This window comes from Odocoileus virginianus, chromosome 19 (genome assembly GCF_023699985.2).
Source record: "Odocoileus virginianus isolate 20LAN1187 ecotype Illinois chromosome 19, Ovbor_1.2, whole genome shotgun sequence".
Taxonomy (NCBI): Eukaryota; Metazoa; Chordata; class Mammalia; order Artiodactyla; family Cervidae; genus Odocoileus; species Odocoileus virginianus.
In genome coordinates, this window is record NC_069692.1 from 46,883,670 (window position 1) to 46,903,840 (window position 20,171).

At 38.5% G+C, this 20,171-nt stretch overlaps 1 protein-coding gene across 50 annotated transcripts in view; it reads right to left on the reverse strand.

The window, feature by feature from the left end:
• The window catches only part of RIMS1 (regulating synaptic membrane exocytosis 1), a 582,683-nt gene that overhangs the window by 177,460 nt on the left and 385,052 nt on the right, over positions 1-20,171 (reverse strand). For all 50 annotated transcript variants that reach the window (XM_070450206.1, XM_070450208.1, XM_070450175.1 and 47 more), the window contains 2 exons: positions 2,169-2,236; positions 1,462-1,572 (listed from right to left, as the gene is read on the reverse strand). In XM_070450206.1, coding sequence (XP_070306307.1) covers positions 1,462-1,572; positions 2,169-2,236 — 179 coding nt within the window. The remainder of the gene's footprint in view (positions 1-1,461; positions 1,573-2,168; positions 2,237-20,171) is intronic.

The window sequence follows — 20,171 nt, forward strand, 5'->3', positions numbered from 1 at the left end:
TATATATTTTGTGATATGTTTAGAATTGAACATAGGAACAAAAATGAAGTGAAATCTGTTTTTGGTTAAAGGAGGCTGCAGCATAGTAGCAACAAGAAAACTTAGCTCATTGCATGTGAGATAATGAGTCCTAAGGAAGTTTATATACTGGTTCATCATACCAACCTCACACTGACGGGTGTCTAGGATAACGTGACCCTGAGAATACAAGATACTCCCTTTCACCATCAGACAACAGGTGTTTGACACTTTACTAACACTGGAGTTCATTTTCCTTTATCTAAATTCACTTGAATTTCTATAATCAGACCATGCTCCATTGTGACATGGGAACTTGATCTTTTTCATATATCTTTAGTCTAAGACAAAGACTGGGGATTTAAACCAAGAACAGACCACTTTGGGGAAGCAGTTCACCATGGTGCAGACTAACAGCCTAAGTTTATCACATCTCCTGAACACCTGAATGACCTCCTCATCTGATATACAAACAGGATCCAATCTGAGTCTCCAAGGCTGAGTTGTATCACTGAATAATTAACATGTTCACCTGAATTTTCCTCAATAACTAAAATTAAACATATCTGAAAGGTTCTAAGTTTAATCTCTCCCATGCAGGGGCTCAATACATATGATTAAAAATGGAAGGGGTATTGTCAAAAGTTGAAGTTGATCAACAGGGGTGTGCCCAATAGTGGAGGTGATGAGAATTAGTTCACAGCAAGAGAAATTAATGATAATAATCAATAAGGTGACATTAGCTGAAAAAACATTTTTGTTGGATTCATAGGCAATTGTTTTAAAGAGATCAAACTATTACCCAACTATACCATGCAATCACTTGGTAAATAATAATTTTAAAGCAACATTTGTGAATGTTTATGAAAGTAAATAAAACCATGAGACAACATTCTGATTCATGTTACACACAATAAAACAAAATGTATATATATTTTTTCTTGCCAAAATAAAAATATTTATAATTTTTTAGTTTTTTTAATCTGTTAGAAGTCAGTTAATATTGTTAAAGGTACCTCTTACTCTTTAAGTATAAAATCTATTGCACTTAGGAAACAATCTCTTCAGTGATCTTTGAGGTTGCTTGTCAAAATATAATAAAATTATGAGGTTCATATTGTCTAATGTTACTACTTTCCATTAAAACCATTTTAATGTAAAAACAGTCTTTGAATTTTATATTCAGAGGAAAATTATTTTATTTTTCTACATTTTATTGCAGTTTCCTAACATATCTGTATGCCATTTTAACAAAATGATTTTAAAATACTGCCCAGATAAAGGTACTAAATATACCATAAGCCATCAATATATCAACAAGATATATTTACTAGAAGAAATTTTTTTTCCAAAGAGGAGAAGATGATCACTGTCAGAAACTTTGTTGAATGCAGTCACACTTTAACTCATCATTTAAGAAACACTATAAACCAGAGTACTTACTTTCAGACCCAGTAATGCACCTGATTCTTTGGGCATGGTTGTTCTCTTGTTAAGAATAACACGTCCAATTAATCGATCCCCTTCTTTAGAAGGCTGCCACGTTACAGGATGCTATTAAGACATGAACAAAGCTAAGGTGATAAACCAGCTATTTTCTTTCCTATACACACATAATTACTGGTTGTAGTATGATGCAATTTCCTCAGTTAAGGACACTCTGAGGGGACTCCTTATTCTAGTGGGCTCTATCCTTGGCTTATAACAATTTTCATTTACAGTTGTAATTTTTTCAAAATAGGCATTTACTATACTACATCATTCTAAAAAGTCAGAAACTAAGTACCTCTCCAAAATACAGCTCTGAAGTGAAATGAAATGAAACTGCAAAATATATCTGCTGCCATCAATCAAGTTGATTCTGTATTCTGAGGTGTCAGTGATGTTGATATAACTAAGCAAATAATATCTCATTTACATATAGTCATTACTTAACACTAGCTTTTACTACTTTAAAATTTGTTTAAAGTATTATTCAGTGCTAACTTATTTTTCTTCATAACTGTACTGTCTTAAATGAAATCAGCATTTTCTTTCGTAAGATATACAATGGAGCAGAATAAGGTTACTGTCTATCACATGTCAGCAAAGGATGATGAACGGCCCACATCTTCCCCGAGCTCCCAAAATCTCCCTCCCCGGATGCTCACCGAGCTAATAGGCGATGTTTCTCGGCTATGCCACGTGGCGGGATCCAGCCAGTAATAATCCAAGTCACCTGCACAGTAGGGAGAGAAGGAAAAATGCAACTGCTTTGAAGTGGAGAAGGAATACCTTATGGGCAACTTCCTCAACCTATGAAGGGTTAATAAGTTTCATAATCTCGGGTGTGTGCGCCTCAGATGGTACACATCTGCACTGCAAAGGCTGTGATCTGAAGCCCTGAATGAGTGTGTGTCACAAACGCATATCGTCCTAGGGGAGGGTTATCTTTTCTTCAGCTAGAAACACATAGAGTACAGAAAGAACTAGGTTACCCCACGCACTGCCCCCAAAAGGACTACCCACCCCAAGACACAGACTGTCATGAGTGATACTGGCTAAAATTATATTCACTGCACTGAGATGAGTATTAAAATTTATTGCCCCTTCTTCAACTCCTCTGAACTACATCATGTTTTTCAAAATTATTTTCTAGTCTCTAAAACTGGACACACAGTTTTAGGACATTTCTGAAAAAGTGGTGTGAAAGTTAAAGATCCAAAAAAACTTTTAGCAAAAGAGTACATACAACTGACAGAGTATTCACTTTTACTAAATCATAAAAAATACTTCAAAAATTCTAACTTTTTAAACATGAATTTATGAACATTTACTTTGGATTTTTTGGCTTAAAAATATAATGTGAAAGAAAGCATTTGAGAAAAAAAGAAGAAGAAAAATCAATGCAAAGCCGCAGGGCTGTAAGTGTCTGCATAGGAAGAAGGTCCAAAGTGGGTAACCATGTGAGAATTAATGACCTTTAACATTTTAAACATCAGATTAAATCAATGAAAATTCTTCTCCCCGTGGATGTTGAAAGAGAAAAATACTAAGACAGTGAGTAAAGCATGCTAGTTAACAGTGAGATGTCTAGCTCACTGCTAAGAAAATGTTTGGATGCTGCCTGTGAAGGTCATAAATACAGAATTTTATGTAGATGACAGACACGACAAACATAATAAGCATGATAAAAGAAATATGACAGAAACGGAAAAAAACAAGTTTAAAATGTGTAGGCACAAAAGTTGCATGCATTTCAGTTTTTTAGTAGCTGCCTCTTTTCCTTTTACATAATGTCTTAGGAAAGTGGAAGAGTGTTATACATACTATAAAAAACACTTAATGTTTTTCAAATACGGCATGTAGATAACTATCAATATATTCTATGAAGCCATATTCTGTTAAAATTTACTCCACATGGAGTCCATATCCCTCCCCAAATCACAAACGTTAAAATCTGTACATGAATTTGTGACTATAAATCTTGAATACTCTTCTGGATGGTCTTAGTGAATAGAATATAAGGAAAGCTGTTAAAGAAAGTTTTTTTCCTCCTTTATTTTTACTGTTTGTGAAACTTCATATATTAAAGTTTAAATATATTTCACTAAAGCTGTTTTGTCTTTAATATTATGACACCATTCCTCTTGAAAGAAAATCTACAATAAAAATAAAATTAAAATGATTACTAAGCAGTAACTTCAAATATTCAAAAGATTATTTCAATTCATAAAGCTTTCTCCCCAAAATTTCACATACCAAGTAATAAGGCTGATGACTTCTCAAATGCTGATTCACTCTGAAATCCTGTGACAAATTAATAGACTTACTGAGATATGCTTGGGGCTTAAAGAAAAAATAGTCATTAAGTTGGAAGCTACTTTGAAAAGTCTTTAAGGATAAAGAAATGACAAAAATCTTCCCTATTTTAAAGGCTTCATGGAAACAGTTCATTGCATCCTTCAGGAATCAATGTAGATCTTAGAAAATAGAATCCTTGGGTCCTTCTCTGGCTTGTCCTCCAAATCCTTGTACAGACTTAAACACTGTTTCACTCACCTTTTCCTGAGCAAATCTGGATATTTCTATCTGGAGAATGTCCATTGTGCAAAAAGGACTCCTTATATGCAAAGAGTCAAAAGCTAATGTTTCTGCTTTAAGTCAGTTACTGGAGACTTTTAATATAAATGACTGTTGCAGTACAAGGCTTTTTATCAGTACTAAATTGAGAAAACCATAAAAGGTCTAATTGGCTTAACCTAAGTCGGTGACACATATGGAAGGGAAGAAACTGGAACACCTTGATAAAGGAAAGAAGACGAAAATTGCTTAAAACCAACATCAAAAACTAAAGACTTCAAATGATTAAGCAAATACTAAACATGGCAAACCAGTGAATTTAACTTTAGAGGGAAATCACTGCAAAACTCAGCCACATGAAATAAGCATGCTCCTAAAGTTATGTACCACCCAAACAGATATAAAAGCAAAGTATTTCACAAAGGGTCCACTATCAAACTTATAGTTTTTGCACATACAAGACTATTGAAGTGTGTAAGAAAAGCTAGATTGGAGAAAATTAATTAGCAATGAGAAAGAGAAGATTTAATCCATTACTACAAGAACCCCCAGTCAATCCAAAGAAAATCAATACCGAAATTCAACGTAATGGGACAAAGAACTAAAGACATTTCCAACGGGTACAGATGGCAACAACGACCATGAAAAGATGCTTGAAAATATTAGAGGGAATGAAAAAAACCAAGGATGAATGGTTTGCACACGCATCACGACTGATGGCATGCATATTGATAAAGCTACAAGCGATGAAACTGGCATGAAGGGTTGTGGACAAAGAAGTCAACCTGCTTGACAACTGTGTGGATGGAATGCAATGTAGTAATAGCTCCATGGCAATCAGGTGTGTGGAGATCTTAACAAGTGGAATAGAATTTGCATATGGACCATGCTTCCACTTCTGGCAATACAAAAGGCTAAAAACCAAATCTGAAAAAACACATTGTACCCAGTATCCATCGAGCATAGTTTTTAGTACAGACATATAACCATTCCCTCACATCCGAAAGTTGAAAGCTTTCTAGCATGTGGTACATATACACATTGAAAATACCAGGCAACATTAAAAAAATACATTCTAAATCGTTAAATAATGCATTGAAACTATGGCTCATTTACGATGCAATATGAAGCTGATAAAGACATTACAAATATCAATTCTTTAAACATTTCTATTATTTAGAAGTGACATACAAAACCCCTAATATGCAAAAAGAAACAGAATTCATGTAATGAAAAACTTTGTAATTAAATTTCCAGAGGTGGTGATTAAGATTTGACTGCAGTGAGAAAGCATTAAAATTATAATTATATTTTTAGGGTGACACAAAGCGATACCTGCTTTATGTTCATGTACTTGAGGGAAATTTAGTATAGTCATTAAGCCTAGAGGATCGGAGGAAGGATGTTCAGTCGACTGGGCTGAAGTTGGAAATATCCATGTAAAAATATGTAATTGATTAATTGTATAAACAAAACACATACCTGTACTTTATGAAAAAGCAGTTAATTAACTCATAATAAAAATTTATGAAAAAAAAACAGTATAAAAAAAACAAGTTTATCCTAATAAGTCAGTCTAATGACATGGAAGGACTTTATTGATGAATAAGCTCCTACTTTCACTAATGGATATATCATTAGAAAACTGTGTAGGGAAAGATGAAGCAGGAGATAAATGACAGGATGAATTTAATTGGCTCAAACTAGATGACAGAGTAAGCAAGCTCGGAACTTATGGCAGGAAGTATGCGCGATACGAGAAATGAAAGGAGTCATGAACAGTGAAATGAGGTGCAGAGGGGAAACTTGGCTTCAAAACCACTTGGAAGAACTAAGATCATGATACTGATGTCCATATTCTGCCATGGGAAACAATGTGAACATGAGGAGTCTTTAATTGGGGCTCACAAAGTCTGCAGAGGTGACTAGCAGCATGCAAGTAAGGACATTGAGCTTCCTTGAAAAAAGATTATGTCCGACCCAAACAGCATATTAAAAAGCAGAGACGTTACTTTGCCGACAAAGGTCCATCTAGTCAAAGCTATGGTTTTTCTAGTAGTCTGTGAAGAAAGCTGAGCACTGAAGAATAGATGCTTTTGAATTATCATGTGGTATTGGAGAAAACTCTTGAGAGTCCCTTGGACTCCAAGGAGACCCAACCAGTCAATCCTAAAGAAAATCAATCCTGAATATTCATCGTAAGGACTGATGCTGAAGCTGAAACTCCAATACTTTGGTCACCTGATGCAAAGAATTGACTCATTTGAAAAGACCCTGATGCTTGGAAAGATTGAAGGTGGGAGGGAAAGGGGACGACAGAGGATGAGATGGTTGCACGGCATCACCGACTGGATGTACATGAATTTGAGTAAGCTCTGGGAGTTGGCGATGGACAGGGAAGCCTGGCATACTGTGGTCCATGGGGTCACAAAGAATCAGACCTGACTGAGTGACTAAACTGAACTGAACTGGAACACATGCATGTATGTACATATGTATGTATATATGTTTTTCCATGGCCATTCAGGTGTGTGGCCAGCACATTAATGCTCATTTGGATGGAATAGATTTTGCAGCTTTGGAAACTCTGCTTTTCAATTGTGGCAAGTGACTAAAAATGACTAATAAACATAAATCTAAAAAACACATTAAGTACTGCAGTATACACTAATAGTTGCATATATTTTAGTACATGAATATACTTCCCTCACATTCCGAAAGTTTTAACAGCTTTCTTAGCATGAATTTCATCATCACACATTAAAATACCACTGTTTGCTTAAACATGTATAAAAAATACATTCTAAAATCTAAATATGCAGTTTTAAACTATATGTGCTTCATCTTTCCATGCATTATGAAGCTGTAAATGTATCATTGACTTTTAAGTACTCTAATTTGTCTTTATAAGACATTTTTCTATTATTAATAGAAGTGACACTCAACAAAACTCCCTCCTAAAATATTCAGACTAGAATTTCATTAATATAAAACATTTTTCTTAATTAAATTTCCTAATAGGTGATTAAAGATATTGACTGACAGTGGTATAATTATAAAATTATAAATTCATGGCATTTGCTTATGGAATTGACACAAAAGCATCCTGCTTTTAATGTTCAATGTAACTGTAGAGGAGTAAATTTAGTACTATCATTAATTTAGATCCAGGAAATAGATGCTTCAGTCTACTGAAATGGCTGAAGTTCATAAATATCCATGTTCAAAAAAGTATTATAATTTGATTAATTTTTGTGAAAACATTAAAGACAGCATTTTATCCTGTCGCTTGTTGAAAAAGCAGGTTAATTAAACTTCATAAGTAAGCCCAAAGCTTTCACTGCACACACAAAAAGTCAGCTAGTGACTGCAAGGAGATCAAACCAGTCAATCCTAAAAGATATTGGTCCTGAATATTCATTGGAAGGACTTATGCTGATGCTGAAGCTGAAGCTCCAATACTTTGGCCACCTAATGCGAAGAACTGACTCATTAGAAAAGACCCTGATGCTGGGAAAGATTGAAGGCAGGAGGAGAAGGGGATGACAGAGGATGAGATGGTTGGTTGGTGTCACCGACTTGATGGACATGAGTTTGAGCAAGCTCTGGGAATTGGCGATGGACAGGGAAGCCTGGCATGCTGCAGTACGTGGACTTGCAAAGAGTCAGAACATGAACTGAGTGTCTGCCAGCAGTGCGGGAGACCTGGGTTCAAACCCTGCGTTGGGAAGATCCTCTGGAAGAGGGCGTGACGACCGACTCCAATATTCTTGCCTGGAGAATCCCCATGGACAGAGGAGCCTGGCTGGCTACAGTCCATGGGGCCACACAGAGTTGGACACGACTGAGCGATTAAGCACAGCACAGCACAGCGACATAAGAGCTTTCGGAAAAAAGATCTTGCTTTTCCTAAACCTAGCTTATTATGGCAAGAGTATCTAACAGTGCATAAACATATATTTCTATGATTTAAATGTTTGCATCTTGTGATAGCTAGTGTCAAAGCATAAGAGATTTCAATAAGACCAATCAAAGGCAATGAACAAAAACACTTTCTAAACAACACATATGCATGGTTGCATGTATATAGATATACTAAAACTGTAAGGAGAAAATCATAAATTACTTCACACATTAAATATCTATTTAAAAACTCATATAACAAACATACTTGGCCGAGTTGAAGATCTAACTAATGTTCAAGTAGTAAAGGAAAGAGTATCAATATCAAACCCCTGAAGCAATAGAAAATGTGGACTTCTCCATCACAAGACATAGATAGTGTATTTTTTAACATCATTATAATGGATGATAATAAAAGATGGGACTAAATCAATTACAAGATAGACTCACATTAAGTCTGAACAATACATATCCATAATTTTGCTACTTGTCCTCTCAAAGTAAATGGATTGCTCTTCCTACATAGAACAGATTGTACCATTCAAAACAATTATAAAAATCATGGGCTAAAATCAGAACAATTCTTCCCAGAGGTTTCATATACTTCTCTAAATTTTTCCTCTTTTTTCTTTACACTCTATGGCAGGGTATGTATGGAGACTCAATGAAACTATTAACAGAAGAATCCTAATGTACTTCATTATAGCACAGCACTAGACAAATTAAATTATGGGCTAAAAACACATTTATTACATGTCTATACACAGTGTATACATAAAAGCCAACTCAGTTATAAGAATTATATTTTGAGACAAAGCAAGGTATTTTTAATCCTACGTACCATGATCAGCATGTAAGTTAATAAATATTGCTAAACTGCTATAGTTATGATATAATAGAGGCAGTATCCACTTTATTCATTTTAATACATTACAAGGACATTCTTTTCCTAAACAGGAAATAAACTGTGATGTCTAAGAATGGAGGAAAAAACTTAACTTCTGATTGATACAACAAAAATGCTTGAAATAGTTTCCTTATATTTTAGAAGGTTCCATGTCTTCCACGGGCAAGTGTATTCACTCTCACCCTAAGTTATATACAATAATGGAGCTAACTGTGCAGTCAGTCAATAAAAATGTGTTTTACAACAGAGCGCCAGAAAGCCTGACCTCGCCTCAGTTAATTTAACAATCCAGGAGAAGAAACAAATATTACTTAAAAGGACTTAGCATCTAGGTATTAAAATAAAATTGGAACATGTGCTTATTAACTTTAGTGATTAACCAAATAATCTGTGAAATAATAGAGAATTTCTGCACAGATGCAAAATCAGCAAACTGTCATTCATGACTGGAATCCTGATAGTCTAAGCTCCTAGTAGAGTAAAAGTATTGGCCCACAAACGCATCTGGTGACTTCATTCAAATCCCACCATGTCTACTGCACAATCTGATGGCAAATATTGTGTAATTAAGTAGCAAATTTATGTCCCTTGAATGCAAGGCCTGAGGCAGGGCTGGAGGCATCTCTAAACTATTGGTCTTTAGCAGATATCTCTTCAGTAATTCTAAGTAACTGTGTCAGGAAGCATTTAACAAGAGGCTTCCTGTGTGCTGTCTTGGATCTGTCAGGAACCCTCTGGCCCTTATTAATTCCTGAATATTCAGGAATTAAGAGGAGAGGCACGCCTTTCCCGGGGCTGAGGAATCCAGGCATTTCTCATTACAGTGATGAGCACCCTCTTCCTTTTTATGAGCCATACGGTAAAAGGAGATTGTTTGCAATTCTCTTTATGTTTTGTAAATCTGGAATTTTAATCTTTATCTTTGCTGATAACCACCTTGTAAGACAGTATATATGCACACACCATGTTGATTAAAACATCTTTGCTCCATCAGAGCTTTGGTCCCCATGTCTTTCTTTCTCTCTTTCTATTCCTTCTTTCTGTCTTTCTCTATTTCTGGCTAATTCCTTGGAGCGCGGAGGCCCGCTGAGCTCACTTTCTTGCCCGGGTTTCTAAAACCCACTCGAGAAGGCACACCGTGCCTTCACCCACTCGAGAGGGCACCCGGTGCCTCCGTGCAGCGGCGCGAGCCCTAAGAACAGGACTCAATTGGCTTTCCGTGTAAACCAGGGGATATCAGCCTCTTTCTCGCTCTTACTTTCTTATCGTAGACTCCGGACCACCAGGTTCCGGTCCATTAAAGGACCAACATAACTGAAATTCCATTGTCTGGTGCTGTCACAAGACACATACAGAAACTGTCAGTCTCCAGAATTACATCCAGTCAGTTCAGTTCACTTCCTCAGTCGTGACCAACCCTTTGCAACCCTGTCCATTGACAGCAGGCCTCCCTGTCCTTCACCATCATCCAGAGTTTGCTCAAACTCAGGTCGACCGAGTCGGTGATGCCATCCAACCATCTCATCCTCTGGTGTCCCCTTCTCCTCCTGCCTAAATCTTTCCCAGCATCAGGGTCTTTTCCAATGAGTCAACTCTTCACATCAGGTGGCCAAAGTATTGCAGTTTCAGCTTTAACATCAGTCCTTCCAGTGAATTTCCAGGACTGATTTCCTTTGGGATGGACTGGTTGGATCTCCTTGAAGTTCAGGGACTCTCAAGAGTTTTCTCCAACACCACAGCACAAAAGCACCAATTCTTCGGTGTTCAACTCTCACATCCATACGTGACTACTGGAAAAACCATAGCTTTGACTAGACAGACCCTTGTTGGCAAAGTAATGTCTCTGCTTTTTAATATGCTGTATAGGTTGGTCATAGCTTTTACTCCAAGAAGCAAGTGTCTTTTAATTTCACGGCTGCAGTCACCATCTGCAGTGATTTTGGAGTCCAAGAAAATAAAGTTTGATGCTGTTTCCATTGTTTTCTCATCTATTTACTATGAAGTGATTGGTCTAGATGCCATAATCTTAGTTTTTGGAATGCTGAGTTATAAGCCAGCTTTTTCACTCTCCTCTTTAACCGTCAAGAGACTCTTTAGTTCCTCTTCACTTTCTGACATAAAGGGATCATCTAAGTATCTGAGGTTATTGATATTTCTCCTAATCTTGATTCCAGCTTCTGCTTCAACCAACCCAGCATTTTGCATGATGTACTCTGCATATAGGTTAAAAAAGCAGGGTGACAATATACTGCCTTGACATACTCCTTTTCCAATTTGGAACCAGTCCATTGTTCCATGTCCAGTTCTAACTGTTCCTTCTTGAACTGAATACAAATTTATCAGGAGGCAGGTAAGGTGGTCTGGTATTCCCAGCTCTTGAAGATTTTCAACAGTTTGTTTTGATCTACACAATCATTCAGAAAACTAAGATCATGGCATCCAAACCCATCACTTCACGGCAAATAGATGGGGAAACAATGGAAACAGCATCAGACTTTATTTTTGGGGGCTCAAAAATCACTGCAGATGGTGACTGCAGCTATAAAATTAAGATACTTGCTCACTGGAAAAAAAGCTATGACTAACATAGACAGCACATTAAAAAGCAGAGATATTGACTGGCAAACAAAGGTCCATCTAGTCAAAGCTATGGTTTTTCCAGTAGTCAGGTACAGATATAAGACTTGGACTATAAAGAAAGCTGAGTCCCGAAGAACTGACGCTTTTGAACTACGGTGCTGGAAAAGATTCTTGAGATTCTTCGGACTGCAAGGAGATCCAACCAGTCATTCCTAAAGGAAATCATTCCTATTTATTCATTGTAAGGACTGATGCTGAAGCTGAAACTCCAATATTTTGGCCACTGATGCAATGAACTGACTTACTGAAAAAGACCCTGATGCAAAGACTGAAGGCAGGAGGAGAAGGGGATGACAGAGGATGAGATGGCTGGGTAGCATTACCAACTCAATGGACATGAGTTTGAGTAAGTTCCAGGAGTTGGTGATGGACAGGGAGGCCTGGCATGGTGTGGTCCACGGGATCGCAAAGAATGAGACACAACTGAGTGACTGAACTGAGCTGAACATACTCAAAGACTTTGGTGAAATCAATAAAGCAGAGGTAGATGTTTTTCTGGAACCCTCTTGCCTTTTCTATGATCCATTGGATGTTGGCAATTTGATCTCTGGTTTCTCTGCCTTTTCTAAATCTATCTTGAACATCTGGAAGTTTTCGTTTCACAAACTTATGAAGCCTGGCTTGGAGAATTTTGAGCATTACTTTGCTAGTGTGTGAGGTGAATGCAAATGTCCAGTAGTTTGAAAATTCTTTGACGTTGTCCTTCTTTGAGACTAGAATGAAAAGTGATCATTTCCAGTCCTTTGGTCACTGCTGAGTTTTCCAAATTTGCTGGCATAGTCAGTGAATCACTTTCATAGCAGCATCTTTAGGATTTGACATAGCTCAAGTGGAATTCCATCACCTTCACTAGCTTTGTCCATAGTGATGCTTCCTAAGGCCCACTTGACTTTGCATTCCAAGATATCTGGCTCTAGGTGAGTGACCATACCATTGTGGTTATCTGGGTCATGAAAGTCTTTTTTGTATAGTTCTTCTGTGTATTCTTGCCACCTCTTAATATTTTATGCTTCTGTTAGGTCCATACCATTTATGTCCTTTATCTTGCCCATGTTTACATGAAATGTTCCCTTGGTATTTCTAGTTTTCTTGAAGGGATCTCTAGTCTTTTGGATTCTATTGTTTTTCTCTATTTTTTTGCATTGATCACTGAGGAAGTCTTTCTTATCTCTCCTTGCTATTCTTTGGCACTCTGCATTCACATCTTTCCTTTTCTCCTTTGTCTTTAGCTTCTCTTCTTTTCTCAGCTATTTGTAAGGCCTCCTTAGACAACCATTTTGCCTTTCTGCATTTCTTTTTCTCGGCGATTGTCTTAATCATTGCCTCCTGTACAAAGTCACGAACCTCTGTCCATAGTTCTTCAGGCCCTCTGTCTATCAGATCTAATCCCTTGAATCTATTGCCACTTTGACTGTATAATCATAAGGGATTTGACATAGGTCATACCTGAATGGTTTAGTGGTTTTCCTTACTTTCTTCAATTTAAGTCTGAATTTTGCAATACTGAGATCATGATCTGAGCCAAAGTCAGCTCCTGGTGTTGTTTTTGATGACTGTATAGAGCGTCTCAATCTTTGCAAAAAATATAATCAATCTGATTTCAGTATTGACCATCTGATGATGTCCATGTGTAGAGCCGTCTTTTGTGTTGTTGGAAGAGGGTGCTTGCTATGACCAGTGTGTTCTCTTGGCAAAACTTTGTTAGCCTTTGTTCTGCTTCATTTTGTTCTCCAAGGTCAAACTTACCTGTTGTTCCAGAATCTCTTGTCTTGCTACTTTTTCATTCCACCCCCCTATGATGAAAGGACATCTTTTTTAAGTGATAGTTCTAGAAGGTCTTGTAGGTCTTCATAGAATCATTCAACTTCAGCTTCTTCAGCATTACTGGTTGGGGCATAGACTTGGATTGCTGTGATATTCAATGGCTTGGCTTGGAAATGAACAGAGATCATTCTGTCATTTTTGAGATTGCATCCAAGTACTGCATTTCAGGCTCTTCTATTGACCATGAGGGCTACTCCATTTCTTCTAAGGGATTCTTGCCCACAGTAGTAGATATAATGGCCATCTGAATTAAATTCACCCATTCCCATCTACTTTAGTTCACTGATTCCTAAAATGTTGATGTTCACTATTGCCATCTCCTGTTTGATGACTTCTAATTCGCCTTGCTGCATGGACCTAACATTCCAGATTCCTATGCAATACTGTTCTTTATAGCATCAGACTTTACTTTCATCATCAGTCCCATCACCAACTGAGCATAGTTTTTGCTTTGGCTGTGTCTCTTCATTCTTTCTAGAGCTATTTCTCCAGTCTTCTCCAGTAGCATATTGTGTACTTTGCAACCTGGGGAGTTCATCTTTCAGTGTAGGATCTTTTGCCTTTTCATACTGTTCATGGCGTTCTCAAAGCAAGAATACTGAAATGGTTTGCCATTCCCTTCTCCAGTGGACCACATTTTGTCAGAACTCTCCACCATGACCCATCTATATTCAGTGGCCCTACACAGCATGGCTCATGGTTTCATTGAGTTAGACAAGGCTGTGGCCCATGTGATCAGATTGGTTAGTTTTCTGTGACTGTGATTTTCATTCTGTCCACCCTCTTATGAATAAGGATAAAAGGCTTATGGAAGCTTCCTAAGGGAGAGACTGACTTTGAGGGAAACTGGGTCTTCTGATGGGCGGGGATGTGATCAGTAAATCTTCAATCCAACTTTCTGTTGGTGGGTGGGGCTCTGCTCCCTCCCTGTTGTTTGCCCTAAGACCAAGCTATGGCTGAGGTCATGAAGATGATTTAGGTCTGATCTAAATCAAATCCCTTTAGATTATACAGTGGAAGTGACAAATAAATTCAAGGGATTAGATCTGATAGATCCAGTGCCTGAAGAACAATGAACAGAGGTTCCTGACATTGTACAGGAGGCAGTGATCAAGACCATCCCTATGAAAAAGAAATGCAAAAGGCAAAATGGTTGTCTAAGGAGGCCTTACAAATAGCTGAGAAAAGAAGAGAAGCTAAAGGCAAAGGAGAAAAGGAAAGCTATACCCATTTGAATGCAGAGTTCCAAAGAATAGCAAGAAAAGATAAGAAAGCCTTCCTCAGTGATCAATGGAAAGAAATAGAGGAAAACAATAGAATGGGAAACACCAGAGATCTCTTCAAGAAAACTACAGACACCAAGGGAACGTTTCATGCAAAGAAGGGCATAGTAAAGGATAGAAATGGTATGGACCTAACAGAAGCATAAAATATTAAGAAGTGGCAAGAATACACAGAAGAACTATACAAAAAAGACCTTCATGACCCAGATAACCACAATGGTGTGATCACTCAACTAGAGCCAGACATCCTGGAATGTGAAGTCAAGTGGGCCTTAGGAAGCATCACTACAAACAAAACTAGTGGAGGTAATGGAATTCTAGTTGAGTTATTTGAAATCCTAAAAGATGATGCTGTTAAAGTGCTGCAATGAATATGTTAGCAAATTTGGGGAATTCAGCAGTGACCACAGGACTGGGAATGATCTCTTTTTATTCCAGTCCCAAAGAAGGACAATGCCAAAGAATTTTCAAACTACTGCACATTTGCCCTCACCTCACACACTAGCAAAGTAATGCTCAAAATTCTCCAAGCCAGGCTTCAACAGTACGTGAACTGAGAACTTCCGTATGTTCAAACTGGAATTAGAAAAGGCAGAGGAATCAGAGATCAAATTGCCAACATCTGTTGAATCACAGAAAAAGCAAGAGAGTACCATAGAAACTTCTACTTCTGTTTTATTGACTATGCTAAAGTCTTTGACTGTGTGGATCACAACAAACTGTGGAAAATTCTTAAAGAGATGGGAATACCAGACCAACTGATCTGCCTCCTCAGATATTTGTATGCATGTCAAGAAGCAGCAGTTAGAACTGGACATGGAACAACAGACTGGTTCCAAATCAGGAAAGGAGTACATCAATGCCCTATAATGTTATCCTGCTTATATAACTTTTCTGCAGAGTACATCATGAGAAATGCCGGGCTGGATGAAGCACAAGCTAGAATCAAGATAGCTGGGAAAAATATCAAAAACCTCAAATATGCACATGACAACACCCTTATGGCAGAAAGCAAAGCAGAACTAAAGAGCCTCTTGATGAAAGTAAAAGAGGAAAGGGGAAAAGTTGGCTTAAAACTCAATATTCAGAAAACGAACATCATGGCAGCCAGTTCCATCACTTCGTGGGAAATAGATAGGGAAACAATGGAAACAGTGTGACACTTTATTTTTTGGGGTTCCAAAATCACTGCAGATGGTGACTGCAGCCATGAAATGAAAAGATGCTTGCTTCTTGGAAGAAGATCTATGCTTGGAAGAAACTATGACCAACCTAGAAAGCATATTAAAAAGCAGAGACATTACTTTGTCAACAAAGTCTGTCTAGTCAAAGCTATGGTTTTTCCAGTAGTAACGTATGGATGTGAGAGTTAGATTATAAAGAAAGCTGAGTGCTAAAGAAAGGATGCTTTTGAACTGTGGTGTTGGAGAAGACTCTTGAGAGTCCTTTGGGCTGCAAGGAGACTCAACCAATCAATCCTAAAGGAAATCAGTCCTGAATATTCATTGGAATGACTGATGCTGAAGCTGAAATTACAATACTTTATCTATCTGATGCAAAGAACTGACTCATTGAAAAGACCCTGATGCTGGGGAAGATTGAAGGAGGGAGGAGAAGGGGACGAGAGAGGCTGAGATGCTTGGATGGCATCACCGACTCAACGGGCATGAGTTTGAGTAAGCTCTGGAAGTTGGTGACGGACAGGGAAGCCGATTGTGCTGCAGTCTATGGATTTGCAAATAGCCAGACATGACAGAGTGACTGAACTGAAATGAACCAAATGAAGGTAATGGGGACCTCCTTCAAAAGGTCCTGTGCAGGCACTGATGCACTCAGTGCCCCTGACCCTGCCGCAGGCCACCGCAGACCCACGCCTCCACCAGAGACTCCTGGACACTCACAGGCAAGCCTGACTCAGTCTCTTGTGGGGTCACTGCTCCTTTCTCCTGGGTCCTGGTGTGCACAAGGTTTTGTTTGTGCCCTCCAAGAGTCTGTTTCCCCAGTCCTGTAGGAGTTCTGTAATCAAATCCCACTTGCCTCCAAAGTAAAATTCCCTGGAGGATTCTCAGTCCCTTTGCCAGATCCCCAGGTTGGGAAATCTGTTGTGGGTCCTAGAACTTTCTAAACAGTGTGAGAATTTCTTGGTTTAATTGTTCTGCAGTTTGCGGGTCATCTGCTCAGCGGCTCTATGGAGGGCTTATTGGTGACCTCCTGCAAGAGGGCTTAAGCCACAGGCTGTGACCCAGGTAGCTGCACCCAGAGCCCCTGCCCCTGCAGCAGGCCACTGCTGACCTGTGCCTCCACAGGAGACTCAAACACAGTTTCGGTCAGTCTCTGTGGGGTCTCTGGGTCCTGGTATGCACAAGGTTTTGTTTGAGCCCTCCGAGTGTCTCTGGTGGGTATAGCGTTTGATTCTAAATGCAATTTTTCCCCTCCTACCATCTTGCTGGGGCTTCTCTGTTGGCCTTGGACATGGGGTGTTTTGGGGTTTTTTTTTGGTGGGATCCAACATTCTTCTGTCAATGGTTGTTCATTGACAACAGTGTATATGTTGACAATATCTATGGGAATTCCCTGCTGGTCCAGTGGTTAGGACTCTACGCATCCACTGCAGGGGACCTGGGTTTCGATCCCTGGTCAGAGAACTAAGATCCTGTGAGCCTCCATTCAGCCCCTGGGCTGTTCCAACACTGTCCTGGATCCATCCATCACTGGGGCCACACCTCCTCTCCAGGGTCCTGCCCTGGGCTGGCTGAAAGCAGATACACACCCACCATTTTCCGTGAGAACCCCCCACCCTGGCCCCCGCCATGAGAATTACATTATCTCCAGCTTTTAGGGATTCGATAAAAGTGTCCGTTTTCCAAATGCACCTTAGCAATTTCACTGTCAGAATCCCCATTTGTTCACAATGGGCTCTGTTTCTATAACAGAACCAACAATACCACCACGTCTCTGTCTTTGATGCATAAATTTGACAATGCAAGAATTCAAGTAAATTCAGCAACTGACAGTTATTAAGGTAATGAGGTGTCAAAGATGCTTGCATTCAGAGATTACTTACATTAAATAGAACCTCCAGAGGTGAACTACCTCTAGGGAAAGATGAAATATTTGTTTCAGGGCCTGTGATGCTGTCTCTGTGGTTTACAGGAAGGAAGACTGGTAGCCAATCTGGGAAAGGAGAATTTGTAAACCTGTTTGATGAAGGTGGTACTTTTCTGGTTATATGTGTCATCTGGTGAGTCTGAAAGCTAATTTTGGGTATGTCAACCCGACCACCAGAGAATTCTACAAAGCGGGGATGTGTAACTGGGAATGAGCATTTCTGGCTGAGCGCTGAGTTCCCTCAGCTTCGTAGACACTAACTTTCAGGACCTCTCAGCACCCTCTCCAGGGCAGGATGAGACAATGAATGTTAAAATCTGTAATAAAACTACAGAGCACCCCAAATAAGCAAGTGGTCATTAGAGTGTAAAAACAGACACTGAAAAGTATTTCCCGTCATAATACTGGTAGGTATTTTTGTCAAATCAAACATTGTGCAGTATCTCTTTTTCTGATCCACAGTTTACCTTTTAAAATCATGACAAATCAAATAACTTCCCTGCATTTTAATTTCTCTGTTAGCAGTATCATCTTACCTAATAGTTAAAATTATGCTATTTCTATAAAACATACAAAAAACAAGACATGATATAACAAAAGCATAGCACTTGAAGCTGGAGACTTGGGACTCTCAATCCTAACTCTACCATATCAGGTGCCCTATCTTAATAATATCCCTTCATTCCTATAATCCTTGACTGAAAAGAAGGAAGGAATAAGCCACTTCCTCGTGAAATTTCCACAAGGCTTAAATGAGATCTGCCAGTTTTGTACAGTGTAAAGGATTTTAGAAACAGGTTTTATTGTCTAATTATACAGTTGAGGATAGGAATATGAAGTCTCGGTGTGAAGAGATCAGATTGATGCTGAAATTGCAACCACAGCTAAAATTCATGCAGTATCAGTAATCTTTCCAAAGGATGAGTTGAAATGGGTTTAAAAAAATGTTAAGTCATTTTGTTTATAAAAACTTTTAATTGGCCTGCTATAAAACAGACACCCGAGCGCCCGGAAGGAAGGAATGTTTCTTTAACTCTGATTGCTAGACAGTGAGAAAAGCAGCCGCCACGTACAGAAACTGGGGCAGGGATCTTCTGTTAATCTCTGCAAAGCTAGTAGGAGCCAGGGAATGAGACAACAGTTACTTTCTCCGGGAGATCTTCCATACACCAAGATGCATACAGATTAACCCAAACCCAAATGTGTGAAGGAATTAATTTGACCAGGTCACTCAATATATTCTTAGTCTAATAATAAGCATTTTGTCATTTTTCTTTATATGATCACATTTTCACGTGGGAAAACGAAACACTTTTGGTGTATAAGCCACATAGTTGTGACTGAAATCTTCCATATCTTGAAACAAGGAGGTTATTTTACCCCTTTATGTTTTTTTTCTGATGATTCAGAGATACCCCTGAAATTATTTTTAAAACCAGCCTTATTATGTCTTAAAATTATTTGGTACAGATACTAGTTATGGGATATATCTCAATATTCATATTAAAAACAGTTATAAGATTCCTAACTTTCTAGTATTCTGTTTTTTAGGTTACATTCCAAACAAAATAATCTGAATCATAACAAGATGGATGGTCTTAATGAAAACCACTGTAAATTTAAATCTGTAACAGGGACCACTCAGAATGATGGGGTTTTGGCAGAGCAAAGAACATTTTGTTTTACTTTAAATGGGCTAAAAGACAGAGAAGAATACATGAAAAGTTATTTCACATAGTAAATATGAGTCATTTTATTTTTCCTAGCTTTAAAAGTTACATCAATGTATATTATTGAGACTATGTGAAGTTTCAGGGTTCAGAACTACTACAACTGTGAAATCTGTACCTTTTATTGCCATGTGGATCTGATGTCACAGATCTCCAAAGAAGTCAGTAAAGTACAGTTTCTGAAAGTTCTAAACAACCACAGCAACAGAAAACACACACACACACACACACACACACACACACACACCTGTGCCTTTAGAATAATAAAATAAGGATGTTTACATAGTCTTTAGGAAATCTACAACAGACTGTATATATTGCCCATATTACACAACAATAAAAATGGGTCTAAAAACAGGTCTGAGGTGACTGATGACAGGAAAAAGGATGCCCTCGTTGAATAGTTTAGAGAAGAACGAATTTCACATGTAGACAGGTTTTTGACGCTTCATGACTAAGCCATTGCTTTCCCAGAATCTACACACAGAAAGAACCGTGTTGCACCCTGAGGAGCAGATCCCCAAATTTACAACCACAGGGACGCTGCTCCCTTTCTCCCAGCACAAGGAGCCCTCATAATTGGCCTTGGGGATTCTTCCTATAGGAGGGAGGCTGTCCCTGCCACTTCCCACTGACCAGGCTTCCTCTGTGACACTGAGCAGTCCATTCACGCGCAGACCGGCTGTCAAGTGCAAA